Consider the following 15,696-nt stretch of genomic DNA (forward strand, 5'->3'; position numbering starts at 1 on the left):
GAGAACACTAGTTTTTTTTTTTTTTTTTTTTTTTCGAAAAGTGTAGTACTCATTGGAAAATCTGTGATTTCTATCCATTTTAATTTCTAGGATACACAGCAATCGTGGCCTGCATGAGCCATAGTTAGAGACGGCATTTTTCGTTAATACGATATGTGCGAAAAGTTTAAAAAAAAAAAAAAAAATGCGTATGTTTCAGGAAACCTAAAACATTTCGTTTCAGAGCCAGAAATCACGTTCATATTATCGCGAATTTTTGCAAAATTCGGCATTACTTGCGATAAATGTGAATGAAAACGAGAAAGGGAATTCTTGTTAATTATTGCTAACAATAATCAAAAAGAGATTTTTTAATATTCTTTAACTTTTTAAAAAAAAGTTGCATTTACGGAAAAGTTCTGCGAGTTATTTGATCCAGAAACTGTTTCACTTCATAAAGATGTAGACATCAACAAAACTGAACTGTTGTTTAAATCCTTAACTGTGTTTTGTGATGAAAATGTTCATAATCTGTTGGTTGCTTACCGTGAATTTAAAAGTAAGGTTATTGAAGGTCTCAACAGTGAGGATAAGGAAGTTGACGTTTTATCATTGTTAAACAGTTTAAAAGTTAATCAAAGGTCTTTTGCTGTCAGCTCATTACGATCAATATGGTTGCCAGTCTCGAGTGTTGATGCCGAGAGATTCTTTTCCAAGTATAATATGATTGTTATTCACAGGAGAACAAACTTAAAAGAAGAATTAGAAATGCCTTGCTGCATGTTATCCTTTAACTAAGAATGGCGTTAGAAGAAGTGTTTAAATTTTTGCATTAATTTCTATATTTCAGTGAATACATTAGTTAGAATGTGCATTGTATTAGATATACACCTTACTACTAAAAATATACTGTTTACAAGTTCCATATTAAAAAAAAACTTGTACTACACTTAAGAAAATAAATACGACATAAATGCGAAAATTGTGATAATTTGCTACAAAATATCAAAATTGTTGCGAAAAAGTTTCGTCTCCTGACATAGTTCAAAATCTGCTTTTTTAGAACAATATCTGTCACTTCAGATGGGTAGTGCCCCGATCTGTCACGTTTGCAAAAATACTGTAAGTATTATTACAATTAGTATTTAAAAAAAAAAAATCAGCCAATTATTACTATCCAATAATGTTGAGTTTAGAGCCAAAATAGGCCAGTTTCCTCCTCGTCCATTTAACATTACGTTATCTTAGTCAATATTGGGAGCGGACGAAGGCAAAATTATCAGCCGGCCAAAGTGTCTTTCTGGTGCCCCCCTTCCTCACCTAGTCTGGCCTATATTTTACACTTTATTACAGTGATATTAGAAAATATGTTCGAAAATTCATTTTGGATGCTGGTTTGAGCTTGGCTCCCCCTGGTTTTGGCGCCAGGGCAGTTGCCCGGTTTGCCTGACCCTTGGTACTTGTGCTTGGTTCTGTGTAGTCGTGGTACGTGGAAATTGTGCTGTGCTTCATAATCATGGCAATACTTTTTTTAAAACTCGTTTTAATCCAGATCTTATAGGTCATAAAAGTTGTCATTATTATTGAAAGCCTGTTGCGCAGAGAAATTTTATTTTAAGTTAGTAAGCTGAGTACATGTAATATAGCACTGATATCGTATTAATACAGGAGGATTAATTTCTTAATCATACAGTGCTATAACATCGATGAGTTTACAGTAATGCCAATAATTTGATACGCAAATGTAATTAACTGTGAGTGAAGTGAACAGGGATTTTTATTCCTGCCATGTTCAGAAATGAAAATTGCAAAAACTTGGGGCTCTATTTATATAATTTGTTTCTTTTTTTATTAAAAACCTGGGGCACCCCCTAATGCACGGAAATGTCCTTCACCCGTAGGCAATGCCTACCCTGCCTACCCTATTGCTACGCCACTGTGTGTAGCACCACCTTTTGCTCTGATAACGGCGGCTACCCGTTGCGGCATGGGCTCCACGAGGCGTCAGAAGTGTTGTTTTAGCATCTCAATCCATATCTGCTGCAAAGTCTCCCACAGGGCTCGCAGGTTGGTCGGAAGAGGGTCCATAGCCCGAAGGCATCGTTCCATGGCGTCCTAGACGTGTTCGATGGGATTGAGGTTCTTTGACCGTGATGGCCAGGGAAGTGTTACAAGATCAGAAGAGTGCTCATCAAACCAGTCTGCTGCCATCCTAGAACGGTGGACCGGCGCATTGTCGTGCTGAAAGATGAGGTCACCATCCGGATGTTGCAGCCGAGCAAATGACAGGACAGGGTCATTCAGAAGATCGCGGTAACGTTCACCTAAAAGGGACCTGTCACACTTGTTTTGAGACCCATTTCAGTCCACGTAAACATGCCTCAGATGTGAATATCACAACCACTGCCCTGCACAATTCCCTGCTGGCACGATTGATCCACTGCCTCGTGCGGTTGGCTACGCATCTGTACCCGTCCATCGGCATGTACCAATGTGAAACGTGACTCATCTGTCCAGGCAACTACACACTGCCTGATACAGATACCGAGAGAGGAAACACATGGTAGCAGTACACGTGCGATGCGTTTCATTCACATGCAGTGTTGGAACCTCTGTAGGGCGATTTATGCAACTGTCCTGCTGTCTCTGACTCAACTGGTGATCAGTCTAATTGACCCATCGATAAAGTTTTTCTTGTCATAGGATTACGACTACACGGTTACAATGTTTTCGATGGGATTGGCTGTAACGATCTTATATATATATATATATATATATATATATATATATATATATATATATATATATATATATATATATATATATATATATATAAGATAGAGAGAGAGAGAGAGTTTAACTTTCACTTTTTATATTTTTATTTTATTTATTTCTTGCCTTCATGATATTTGTATTAATATTCTTTAGAAATAATCTCATATGTATGGGCATTTTGATAATTTTTATTCATGCAGTTTAGAGAAAAATTATCCAAAGACGAACAAAAAATGTCCTAACAGTTACTTCTTCTCCAAGCAATTTATAAAATTGTACTTTGTTTCATTTCCTTCTCTTTTGTAGTACTACATACTCTAAGAAACAAATAAAAGAGAGTCATGTGCAAATATTCAGTTCAGCAAAAGCGATGTACTGAAGTCACTTTAAATTTTTCCATCATCAGTTTTACTTGTTCGCTGTTTTAATTATTAACAAATCGATTCCTATGTTAGAAAAGGAACGAATAAATATTTCTCGGTACGCTCTATTCCAATCTTTGAGCAACAGAATCAGCAAGTTTTCACTAATACAAATATTCCATCAGAGTCTACGCTGAATCGATGAGAATGCTGATCATGCATAGTTGATTGGCATCGATGCCAAAGTAATAAAGAAAATTTTTCGAGGAATTGGATTTAAGATTTGAAAAGAGAAAAACTAGAAGTATATATATATATATATATATATATATATATATATATATATCCGAATGTACACGCAACTGACCAGGTCGAGATGAGAGTGCGATTTCCAAACACAAGACAATGTATTTCATATTGATTTTCACTGAAACAGGAAATCGAGTATCAAAATACACGTTATCATCTCAATACAAAGAACACAACTTTTCTCGAAATGATGCCACTTCGATCCCCGACCGGGTCATCGTATCACCACTCTTAACAAAAGAAGCAAAGTAGATTGAACATCAGACAGACCGTCGAAGATGAAAACAGAATTTCAAGTTAAAGCCTCTCAAATGGAAGCAAAAACTTGGCCACCAAAAAAGATAACTGTGCCAAGTGTGTCAGTAATCATAAACATTTCTGAGGTGTGTACCCAAGATTTCATATTTGGAATATGTTTCTTCACTAACAATTCGCTGTAAGTAATCTTACATGCCAATGTCTGTATTGCTTTTCTGTTATAGCTCAGAGATTGCTGATCCTGTACACCCTAGAATCGCTCTCAAATCTTAACACCCGGCTAGTTGCTTAAACATCCATACATTCGAATTGTCCTAAAAATAACTCGATTTAAATCTCATACACCACTTTTGGTGCTATCTGAGTTAATTTTTTACCGAGTCTATATTAGTTATGCATTCTCAAATTGTGTGTTTTGTTTACAAACTCTAGGCTTTTCAAATAACTTAATTCATTTAGTTTTAAACCAAATGCAACTCCCGCTATACCGACGTAATCCGAAAGCCCTTGCATAAATAATCAGGACTTCCATTTGAGGCTCACCCCTCTTATGAACACAAATCTTGGAATATGATGCTTGACTACGTTAGTATTCGTTCTCATGTAAATTATCTATATGCATTTTAATTATAATTTTCTATAGTGTATTTATCTAGAGTTCTTTATATCAGAGGAAAAAGCAATGGATACAACTAATACGGATTAGAAGCTTCGATTTAAGATGAACCATAATTACTTTTCGTTTTATAGCTCGATTTCCTTAACCGATATCTCGATATTCCGCACAGTCCGACGATCACTTATTATTTATTTATTTATTTTTCAAGTACTAAATGATTTCTGCTGGTCAAGCAACACATTATCTTGAATAATATGGTGATCAGCTAGACTGTAATAATTTCTAACATCGCCTATACGGTACAGGCAGTATATGTACATTTAGTTAGTGTATTATTGTAATTATAGTATATATTTATGCGTATGATTGTCCGCGTATTTTCCTGTTCTGTTCAAAAATTTGTTAAGGTATTTAATTTTTGTCCTTTTCCCTTTGTGTCATTAATTCTTGGATCCGTGTAACGAATTCTCTGACAGGTTTTGTTCTTTTCGTGGAAATTCAAATCCATCTCATTCTCTTTCTCAGTAACAAAGTGGTGTAAGAAAGTCAGGTGGCTGCCCTCAACCACCGCTCATGTTCTTTCCTATTGTTACTAACTGTTAATTGACTTGTCTATAGGTTTATGGATGTATCCTAACGTAAACTAAACTTTCACACTAGATTAATATTTTGCTCAAAATATTATGAGTTGTGAATACCCACGCCTTATTCCGTAAAACTCAACAATTTCGGTAGTTCATCACCCTCTCAGTCTACATTAGGTAAAATTTGCTGGATTCTACTGCATTAACAATCGAAAACTCCATAACAAAATCGATTATGAATTTATTTGTGACGGTATGGTGAGTCGAAGCCTTCGTTCATTGTTTCTCTAAGGCAAATTTAGTGTGCAGATAGTACAAGTAAATACTAGGTAGTGTGGCAAGCCAATTTGTCAAAAGATCTAGAATTTAGTTTACCAGTTCACTCACTATTTCGAACGGTCATGCATCTTTGTGAACAGAGGCGGATATAAATTAGTAGAGATAAGAAGTCAATTCTTCAACTAACAGAGATGAGGATTCTTTTTATTTGGCACTCTTTTAATATACAATCAATCCATATGAAGCATATGAAGTGATCCAATAAAATTTGTTAGGGTTGCTTGCCCATTTTTAAATGATTTAACTTTTTTATATATTCTATTTTTGTATAAATCAACAGCACAAAACTGGTGTTTAAAAATTGTAATCGCAACCCAGTTTTAAGTGTCAGCCATTTTTGTTGAGCAGCGCGTGTCAGTTATTGACTTTGCAGGTGTTAGCGTAAACATGTATATCTTAGGATTGGATTCTTCAACAAAATCATAAAAACACATTCTTCAGAACTTTCTCTTCTCTAATTTTGTCTCTTAGTATGAAAAATCTTAATTGAGCCCTAACAGATGAAAATTATTCCTAAGTTTAGTGTAGAATTTTAAGAAATTTTACTATTTAGAGCCGAAATTTATAACGAAGGAATGAAATAACAAAGTTTATTTTTTACTATTATAATTACATAATAGTGAGAGAATATACACTAGTGAGAGTAACAATATTGATAAGAGCTTCTTACAATTTCTATGTTTTTTTTTTTTTTTTAATTTGAAAATTAGTAATTTTTGCAAAGTTTGAAGTATTACATTTTTGATAGGATATAAAAAAAAACGCTATTTTTCTTACAGAATATACATCTATATAAGAGAAAACTACAGTAGAAATTTCAACTTTGATATTTGACTGTGAACAAAGTTATAAATTTTCAAAAATTGCACGTACACGCATGTTTATGCTATTCTCAGCCAGTGAACTAAACACTTTACCAACTTAAACCATAGAACATATTATTTTAATTCGTTATTTCAGTTTCAGTGTTGATTGACTTATACCTTAGAATAAGCTTACAACATTTAAATAAAAAGAAAGTTATTTTCGAAAATTAGATAAAATTGATACCCAATCGCAAATAAAAATAAAATAAAATATTAAAAGTAGTAAGAAATAAAAAGAACATTGGAAAACATGAAATTCGTTTTGTAATTTAATTAAGAATAAGTACAGCAGGTAAATGACCATGCTTTTGGACGCTCATTATTTACTTTTCGCATGGAAGTGGCAACAAATATAAGAATTGAAAAAAACGAAAGAAGAGGAAAATAAATAATTCAAACATTTGCATCCACAAAACAGATTTTCGACTACAAGCTTTTTTTTCCTCTTGCAGATCTTTAATATTTAAAATAAATACTCTGCAAAATTCTCCAAAATATTAAATAACTTTAACATACTTACAACTTTCAACTTCCAAAGAGCATTGCTGTTCATCGAAAGGGTAATACCTGAAGTCGAAGCTACATATAACGGTTGCAAAATACCTATTAAAAATGTTGAAAGAAGTAGACATTAATCATATCATATATTAAGTTGTCTGTAAAACAAGTAAAAATTACAGGTAGTAGTAAGAAAGAATGCATGAAATTAAGCAATATTGAGTCTTCTGGCATATTGAAATATAGTCGTTGAAACTTCGTAGTCTTATAACTAAGTCATTTTCCTGCTCTCATCCAGCATGGACCTAATTTAATTACTCATCTTCACTTCTTTTTCTAACCTCTGACAAAATGCTGCACGGTAATGAGCGTAACATAATATATATATATATATATATATATATATATATATATATATATATATATATATATATATATATATATATATATATATATATATTTTACGTTCGGTAAACTAAAACTTTTAGAGCTGACGACATAATATATTACATCGTGGCTTTTAAATTTGAAATGCTCTGTAGGCAGGGCCGTTTTTAACTTCCCCGGCGCCCTAGGCACTTCAAATTATTACGCCCCCCACTATTTCCAGAGCACCCCCTCCTTCAGTTATTACCTTGCCAGTTTTGGTTCGGAAGGGATTTTCTCTTAACTCTCTTACTATTTCCCTTTCTTTGTTTCTGCTCTTTGGAGAGTCTTTCCATTATCCACCACCTATCGACCTGGACTGGCAACCGGCAGCCGTAAGGAAAGAATAGTGGTATGGTTTAGCCAAAGCTTTTTTTTTCCATTATGTTGATGTTCAATTTATATTGAGTGACAAGCTAGTAGTTTTAAATTGACGGAGGTAGCATTTAAATGTTTCTCGTAAATTATTATAGTTAAAAAGTGCACAAGGAATCATTTCCACAATCTCGGCCTTTGTCTGCTAATGGCAGAAAGCGTATTTTTTCCTAATATTAGTACAGTTAATAGTTTGTTTTCATCCCACAGTTATCCTCAGACAACTGTCCTTAGTTATTCTTACTTATCAAGTAATATAAATCTATATTTTCAATTAACAAAATTATAGTATCATATTTACATTAGCCGCCGAGATCTAGTTTGTAACCAGGTAGCTCAACCGGAACGGAAATGACGTTTTCTGCACCAGCGTATTTTAATTTTTTCTCTTTTTTCGCCCTCCAATTTTTTGCACTCCCAAATCTTTAGGCCCTAGGCACGTGTCTAGCGTGCCTAAGCTGAAAAGCGGCCCTGTCTGTAGGGAAAGTTGGTAGTGACAAGATATTCTTAGTCTCAAAGTATCATATTGCTTAAGAACTTTGATATATTAGTACCTGCGATGAGATGCTATGAGAGCGGCTACAGGACACTCCCTACTGCGGATGGAGCCAACCGACAGCTCATACAGTAATACATTTTACTTTTGCACAAACACCCATCTAAGATCATACAGTGTCCCTGGTGGTAGATTTCGGACTTCAACTGGACATGCAAGGTCTTTCCAGACGTATTCAACCAGATTAAGAACCGGGAGTAGTGTCCACTCTACATGCATGATACCCTTCCATTCCAATTATTCATAACATGACTCTGGCCTGTATTACACGTTGTCAATTTTGTAGAACAAGATCGTTACGGCGGTGCCAGGTTTATGGTTTGGAATGACATCATGTTAATAGTACGGACACCTCTGTATATGTTTCCGCAGAATACTGTGACGAATATGATCTATTGGAATTTTATTCTATAACAATGTGCGGTACATATGCCAATAGGTTTTGTCTAATAGACGTTAGTGACCTCCAACACAAGGTTCATGTGATAAAGGAATACCTGAAACACAAGGATGTCATGCGTGTGAAATGATCTCCATTCTCCTCGGTTCTTCATTCGACTGAACATGTTTGGGACTCCCTTGGACGTCTTATTGTAACCTGAAACTCTGGATAACTTAGGGTGGGTATTTGTGCAAAAAGTGAGATGTGTTACCATAGGAGCTGCTGGTTGGCCTCATTTGCATTGTGGAAACACAGTGTGCGTTTGTATAGCCGTTTTCATGGGATAAAACTTAACACTAAATATTTCTGACGATGTCAAACGGAACTGATGTCAAATTGATAGTATGAACCCACAAGACAAATGCCTTACAGTCACCATTTGCTCTATTTCTGTTATGTGATTTTCAGCGTGACCCCTGGGTATGTCTCCTACACGTTCTGTTCTGCAAAACGGCATTGGGGATCTACCTTGATTCACATGACACTTTTCCACGATGTCTCTTAACTTCTGGACACGAGTGTATTTAAACTCTCACCCAGTCATCTAATAATTTAATTATCCAACTATTTTATTTATTAAGCATTTTAAACAACTTCGATTTTTGATAATTTTTCCAATGAAAGTAATATCTAACTAGAAACGACCATATTGAGGTTGTAAAAATTGGTTGGTAGGAAACTGTATTTGAGGCTTTAATAAGGGCTTCCGGTTGTTGGGCTCATTATGAATTATGCCCAGAAAGATGGGAAAATCTAAATATCGTATATCTAACTAATTTAACGAAAGTCAATTTTCCATAACAAAAGTGAAGGTCCTTTATATACCTGTGACATTCGATGCTTCATTCCAAAAGCAATGCCTTAAAAGCCATGAATCTATGATACTAGGAAACGAGCAGCTAAGTGTTTATATTAATTTTTCGGAATTTCTCATTTGATGTATATGATACAAAAATATTTTTATGTTTTTACCTACAAGCCGTATTTCAATGAAACTTGGCAAACACATAGCCTAGGACAAGTAGTTTTTCAAGATACATTTAGCGTATACCTGTATACTTGAAGTTGATGCCCTGGAATGGGCACTGACATTTGGAAGAAATGTTTTCTTCGGAAAATTCTGGGAAATCCTCCCGATTTTATAGATTGTGGCATATGCAAAAGGCGTCATTCGAAAGTTTAATCCATTCTAGGAATGATGAATCTAAAATAGTTAGGATACGAACTTCAAGTTCTTAAGTAGAAGTCTATAATTTCCTAAAAACCTCCGTATTTTTAAAAGTATCGATTTCAATTAAAAGTATATTTACGTTTCACGATAAATCAAAAGATGTTATTTGCTAACCATACGATAATATCCGTGATTACCTCGGAAATTATCGGGCTGATTTTGTTCACACGTTTACTGATTTCTTAAGAATATCTTACAGAAGGTTTAAGGAAGAACACTTTCAATTAACACTCTGTTACGTAGAGAATATTTTATGCATTCGAATTTATCGGCAATTTTCTTTCTAACAAAGAGACCAATCGTGTTGAAACGTTAGAGATTTCTTAACGATAATTTGAAAAATGTTTTGTATAATCTACTAAATTTTAGGAAGTGTTTATTATTACATTAATACCCAATCTTCTGATAGGAAAAATTAATTACTTTTAACGATTTCTACTATTCTAAGTAAGTTTTTATTTTTGTAAATTTTTCCCTTTCATATTCTAGTGTATAATGATAATTTTCTGTTTATTAAAAAAGAAACGAAAATGAAATGAGATGAATTTTTTAAGTCTTATGTCTCACGCTTATGCCGGTTAGGCTAAAGGAGACGGTGATGGTGAGGAATGAATGAAATGAAGGAATGAACAAAGTGGGAGAAACAGAAGAACCCCGAGAAAATCCACGCACACTGTGTTTGTCCATCACAGAACTCGCTTAGCGCAAGCTGGGATCGAACCAAGGACTTCAGGCACCAGAGGTGAACGCTCTAGCACTGAGCCACCGTGACCAACTAAAAAAAAGAGAGTAAATAAATTAAATATACATTAATTCTAAATATGGACATTGCGGAAGGATGAAATAGAGGTAACACATCAGAGATTTCGTGTAAGTTTTTCGAGAAGTTTTAGGCAGTTTTTAAGAATATATTATTATTATTATTATTATTATTATTATTATTATTATTATTATTATTATTATTATTATTATTATTAATAATAATAATAATAATAATAATAGTAATAGTAATAATAATACATGTTAATAAATTATCGACACATTCGTTTGCGCACACTATTTAAAGCTCGGAGTTAAGTTCAGGCGTGTTAAACGTTAAGTAGAATATCCATCACAGAGTTTTTTCCTTCAAGCCCCATAATTTTAAAAGTATCGGTTTCAATTAACAAGTCTATTTGCATTTTAAAGGAAATCAAAATATTCTATTTTTTGTACGCATGTGTATCTAAACATACAATAATATTCATGATTATCTCAGAAATTATAGGGCTGATTTTGTTTAAATGTTTACTGATTTTTATTGTACAATGTCTTAAAGAATGTGTAAGGAACAACACTTTCAAATTTAGATTCTGCTACATCAATAAACACATTCAAGTTTGTTGAGAATTTTCTCTGTAACCATGAGACCGATCTTGATAAAACGCTAATGATTTGTTAATAATGATTCGGAGAATGTTTTGTGTATAATTCTACCAAATTTTCGAAAGAATGTAATATTAAATTAATAAATTAATATGTTTAGTTACTTGTTAGGAAAAATTAGAAATATAATTATAATCTTACCTAAAATTGTTTTATGAATTTTATTAAACCACTCACTTTTAAAGGTTTCTACTACCCTTACTCAGTTTTTAATTTTCACTTTTCACTGTTCAATTAGAAAGGAAAAGAAGTGAAACCAATTACTGGAATGACATTAATTCGTGTTTCCTATCATTATGCGTTTCTTACCTATCATTTCGTACAACCATTTTCCCCTTTCTAATGTTGTAAAGTGGTCGCTCCAAAATTCTGTCGAACATACGCCAACTTTTGGTATTTCGAAAATGAAGCTGTAATAATTTAGGAAAATGTATTGGTTATAATTGAACAATATGGAAGACTTTTTTCTTTATTATCTGCTTAAATAAATATACATACTTTGTACTGGCTATATCAATATGTACTTGTAACACAAAATTGTACATATTGTAAAACTTTGTGTGATTTCGTCTCATATAAGGAAGAGGTAGAGCTGATAATAAAAAGAGTGTCCGGAATCGACTCCCACTACCAGTTTTATTATAAAAATCCACTATAAGAGTATTTGTACAAAAATACTATACAATTTGTTCTCTACTTTAAAAGGGTAGGTGAAAGGTAGTCTTTGACCGTAAGGTCGCAGACAGGATCTCCAACAGAGCCCCGAAGCAGGCAAAGTGGAGTGGAATTAGGTTTCCAAAGCTCCGAAGCAAGCAGTGGGTAGGTTAGATGGCCAACAGAGCCCCGAAGCAGGCAAAGTGGCTGAGGTTTGGATTCCCAGACAGAGCCCCGAAGCAGGCAAAGCCAGGAGAAAGGATAGGCGCAGTCCCGTAGCAGACTAGAGGCCCTGGGATAGGTTACTCCTAAAGTCCCGAAGCGGACAGTAGGAGGGTCACCAGAAAACTGGTACTGAGCTGGATTCTTCTGCCCAATTTATAGCGTCCCTTGGGTGGCGGTGGCGCTTCTGCTTCGATTTCGTCTTCTGCTCCGTAGGAGGGGCTAAACGTCGTCTGCAGGTGATAGCAGGTCCCTCTAGTGGAAGATCCTCTTGCCGAACCATGTGGTGTTGTTTGTAAACATTGAAGCGTGGAACTGCTTGTTTACGACATCACATAGAATATTACACCCCCCTGGCTTGTTTAAAAAATAAGCCGAAGGGTTATTTTTGTTTATGTGATAGTTGGCAACACTGAGGAATCACACACACAAAAGAAATCACTGAACACTAAACACTTGTGGCATTGAAATAAATGAAAATCACTTTTCGGAGCAGTAATGTGGTAGCGGAATATAGAGCACTAAACAGGTGGTCCCTATATACAGGCAGGATCCGTACATGGTACATGATACTTCATTTCCCTCGAGATAGGGCTGTTTTTGGCTTGGCGTCAATAAATATAAACTAATTCACTTATAGTAAGTGGAGTTGGAGTCTGTCTTAGCGATTGCTCCTTAGTTGTATTATTGGTATTAAATGTTTCCAATGGAATAGGAGATGAAATTTCTATATGGTTCGTTCTAGATTTGTTTGGTAACGAGCGAAGATGACGATATAATATGTATAAAATAATAAGAGTTAGAATTATTAAAAAAGCTGCTATTGACACTGAGATATAAAGATAATTTATATTGGAAAGTTCTGATTCGAACGGCGTGATTTCTTGGTCACCCTGTATAAGGTGTAAAAGTTTCTAAAATATATGCACTAAAGATATGTATTTCAATAAAATAATCCAATTTTAAATGTCAATGACAATAGTAATAATGGTCCTGAATTCCTGGTCATCCTGTATAATTTAGATGTGGTCATAACTTTTGAAACGTCCTGTACAATATTTATGTTGCATAATGTCGGTGACAATATGTAGTTCTCAGAAGAAAAGAAAAAATATCGATGAAAATGTAGAATTATGTTGGCTGTCCTTGTAAAAGATCAGTTGCCTTTTAAATGCGGAAATGCAGATATCAGCACTTTTTTTTTCATTCAGTTGCAGAATAATGATTCAGCTTTTTATAAAACAAAGAGGAAATGAATGTTTGTGTTGTTATGAAAAGTGTTTTTATCTGTTGAAGTCGTCTTTGTATTTCTTTCTTCCTAGTGTGAGTACTGCACTTTTTTTTTTTTCGTGTAGAGAATAAAAAGAACTTATTTATCCTGTTCTATGTCTTGTAATTCTTGATAAAATGGCTTGATTCGGTCTATTGAGATTTCTTGTATTTTCTTCCGAAAAGAATTTGGAAATTCTATCTTATAAAGGTTAGGATTCAGTCTATCCAGGATTTGAACGGGTCCAACATAGGAAGCTGAAAAACTTTCCGGCACTCCTATTTGCCGATTAGGAAAGTAGACTAGTACTTTTTGTCCCTTTTCAAATTGAGTTTGTCGGTGTCTGCTATCGAAATACTTTTTCTGCTTATTATAGCTAGCGATCAAGTTATTCTGTACACTCTCACGTATTTTATTCAAATGTTCTTTGTTGACACATAATGTTGGAGTTGACGCTAACGCAATATCAGAGATGGTCTTAGGTTCATAACCATACATGAGGAAAAAAGCAGAATATTTAGTTCCGGCTTGCACAAATGTATTAATAGCGAATGTAATATATGGTATCAGCTTCGGCCAAAGATTTTGGTTTTCTTGCACGAAAAATTTAAGTGCATTCTGTATTGTCTTGTGGAATGTTTCCACTACCCCTAGGTTTTTATGGTCGTATGCAGGGCAAAATTTAAATTCAAAGTTATAGCATTTTGCCAAATTTTGCAGCCTCTTAGCGTTATGTACTGGATGTCTATCCAGGTATAAATATGAAAAAGGTCCAAATTTGAGTATGATGTCATATATGAGAAATTGTTCAATTTCTTCCGCTGTTATGTTGTCCACAACCTTGGTCACACAATATCTTGTGCACATTTCTATGGCCACTAATATGTGTTTAAACTGTCCATTTCCCACTGTTATTTTTCCAATAGAATCATATTGCCAAGCTGTTGCGATCGGCTTAGGTGGGTGATGGAGTAATTGACCCGCTGGTTTAACTGGTAATTTCTTGAGTTTCTGACAGGAAATGCATGTTTTAATTCTGTTGGCAATGTACGCTTTCATATTAGGAAAGTAGTATTTCCTAAGCGCCGAATGATATGTTTTGGTATATCCAAAGTGTGGTGCCATTGGGTTATTGTGTAAGGCATCAAACCACTTACTTAATAAAGATTTCGGCACACAAAGTAGATATAACAATCCTAATTGGGGATGCTTCTGTGTTCTGTATAATATCCCGTCCTTTAGAGAAAAATATTTTGCGGCTCGAAAAGTAGACAACTTATTAGGTTCCTTATTTTCCAAAACAGTAATAATGTCAGAGAATGAAGGATCTTTCCTTTGTTCTTCTGCTAAATTTGGTAGGATTATAGGTTGTTCAATTTGGAGAGTAGTGTCTAAAGAATGGGATGCAAATACTTTAGCATCTTCCGTGTCCGAGAAATTGTCAATTTCTTGTTTTTCTCCCTGTTTAATCTCCTGTTTATCTTCTAAACGACTGAAGATGTCCGCTGGGTGTAATTGACTTTTAATGTGTTGTATTTCGAAATTGTAGTCTGCTAAGAATATTCGGTAGCGACTAAATTTCCCAACTTTGTCCGCTTGTGTTGTGAGAGATGTCAAGCATTTGGCGTCTATAAATAATTTAAATCTTGTATTTAGTAGGAAGTATCTAAATTTTCTCAAAACATATATTAAGGCGTACAGCTCTTTTTGCCAAGTGGATGCTTTCCTTTCACTTGGTGTAAAACGTCTACTAGCATAGGCAACAACACGTTCTTGTTTCGTTTTTTGGTTATAACATGCTAATAAGCCTCCTGCGGAGATAGAGGAAGCGTCGGTATACACACGTATTTCCAGTGAGGGATCGAAGTGAAACAAAGATGGCGCGTGTATGATGTCAGTCTTAAGTTTCTCAAATAATTCGTCATGCTGAGAGTTCCATTTAAATTTTGAATTCTTGTCTAAAAGGCACTGAAATGGTTCTATTTTTTCTGAGAAATTTTTGACATGTGCTCTTAAATAAGAACATAATCCTAAAAAGCTTTTCAGAGTTCTTTTAGTAGTTGGTTTCTTAAAATTTCGAATCTTGTTAGCGATTTTAGGTGAAATCTTGATTTCTTTCCCACTAACTGTGAAGCCTAAAACGTCCAATTCTGTGTATAGTAAGTGGGTCTTCTTTGGACTGGCACGAAAATCATGCTTTCTTAATCTTTTAAAAAGTAATTCTAAATCCGATAACTGTTGTTTCCAATTTTTACTTCCTATGACCAAATCATCAGCGAATGCAGTTATACGGGGTGGTAGGCCCTCTAAAAGCATGCGTACAGCTATACTGAGTCCGGCGGCGGAACTGGAGTGACCCATGGTACACCTCTGGAATTTATATGCCTTTCTAGTATGGTTGACCTCAAAAGTCATGTATTTTTGGCTTTTGGGATGCAACAATAGCTGGAAATAGGAGGATTTTATGTCGATTGTGGATATGGAGTTTTTTCCTCTTAAAACGTGT

General features: G+C 34.6%; 1 protein-coding gene across 1 annotated transcript in view; it reads right to left on the bottom strand.

The window, feature by feature from the left end:
* Positions 1-15,696, bottom strand: part of LOC145681598 (glycine receptor subunit alpha-2-like) — a 102,063-nt gene that overhangs the window by 15,580 nt on the left and 70,787 nt on the right. The window contains exons 5-6 of the mRNA XM_081753223.1: positions 11,354-11,454; positions 6,612-6,694 (exon numbers count right to left, since the gene is read on the bottom strand). Coding sequence (XP_081609349.1) covers positions 6,612-6,694; positions 11,354-11,454 — 184 coding nt within the window. The remainder of the gene's footprint in view (positions 1-6,611; positions 6,695-11,353; positions 11,455-15,696) is intronic.

This window comes from Thermobia domestica, chromosome 3 (genome assembly GCF_964235325.1).
Source record: "Thermobia domestica chromosome 3, izTheDome1.hap1.1, whole genome shotgun sequence".
NCBI lineage: Eukaryota > Metazoa > Arthropoda > Insecta > Zygentoma > Lepismatidae > Thermobia > Thermobia domestica.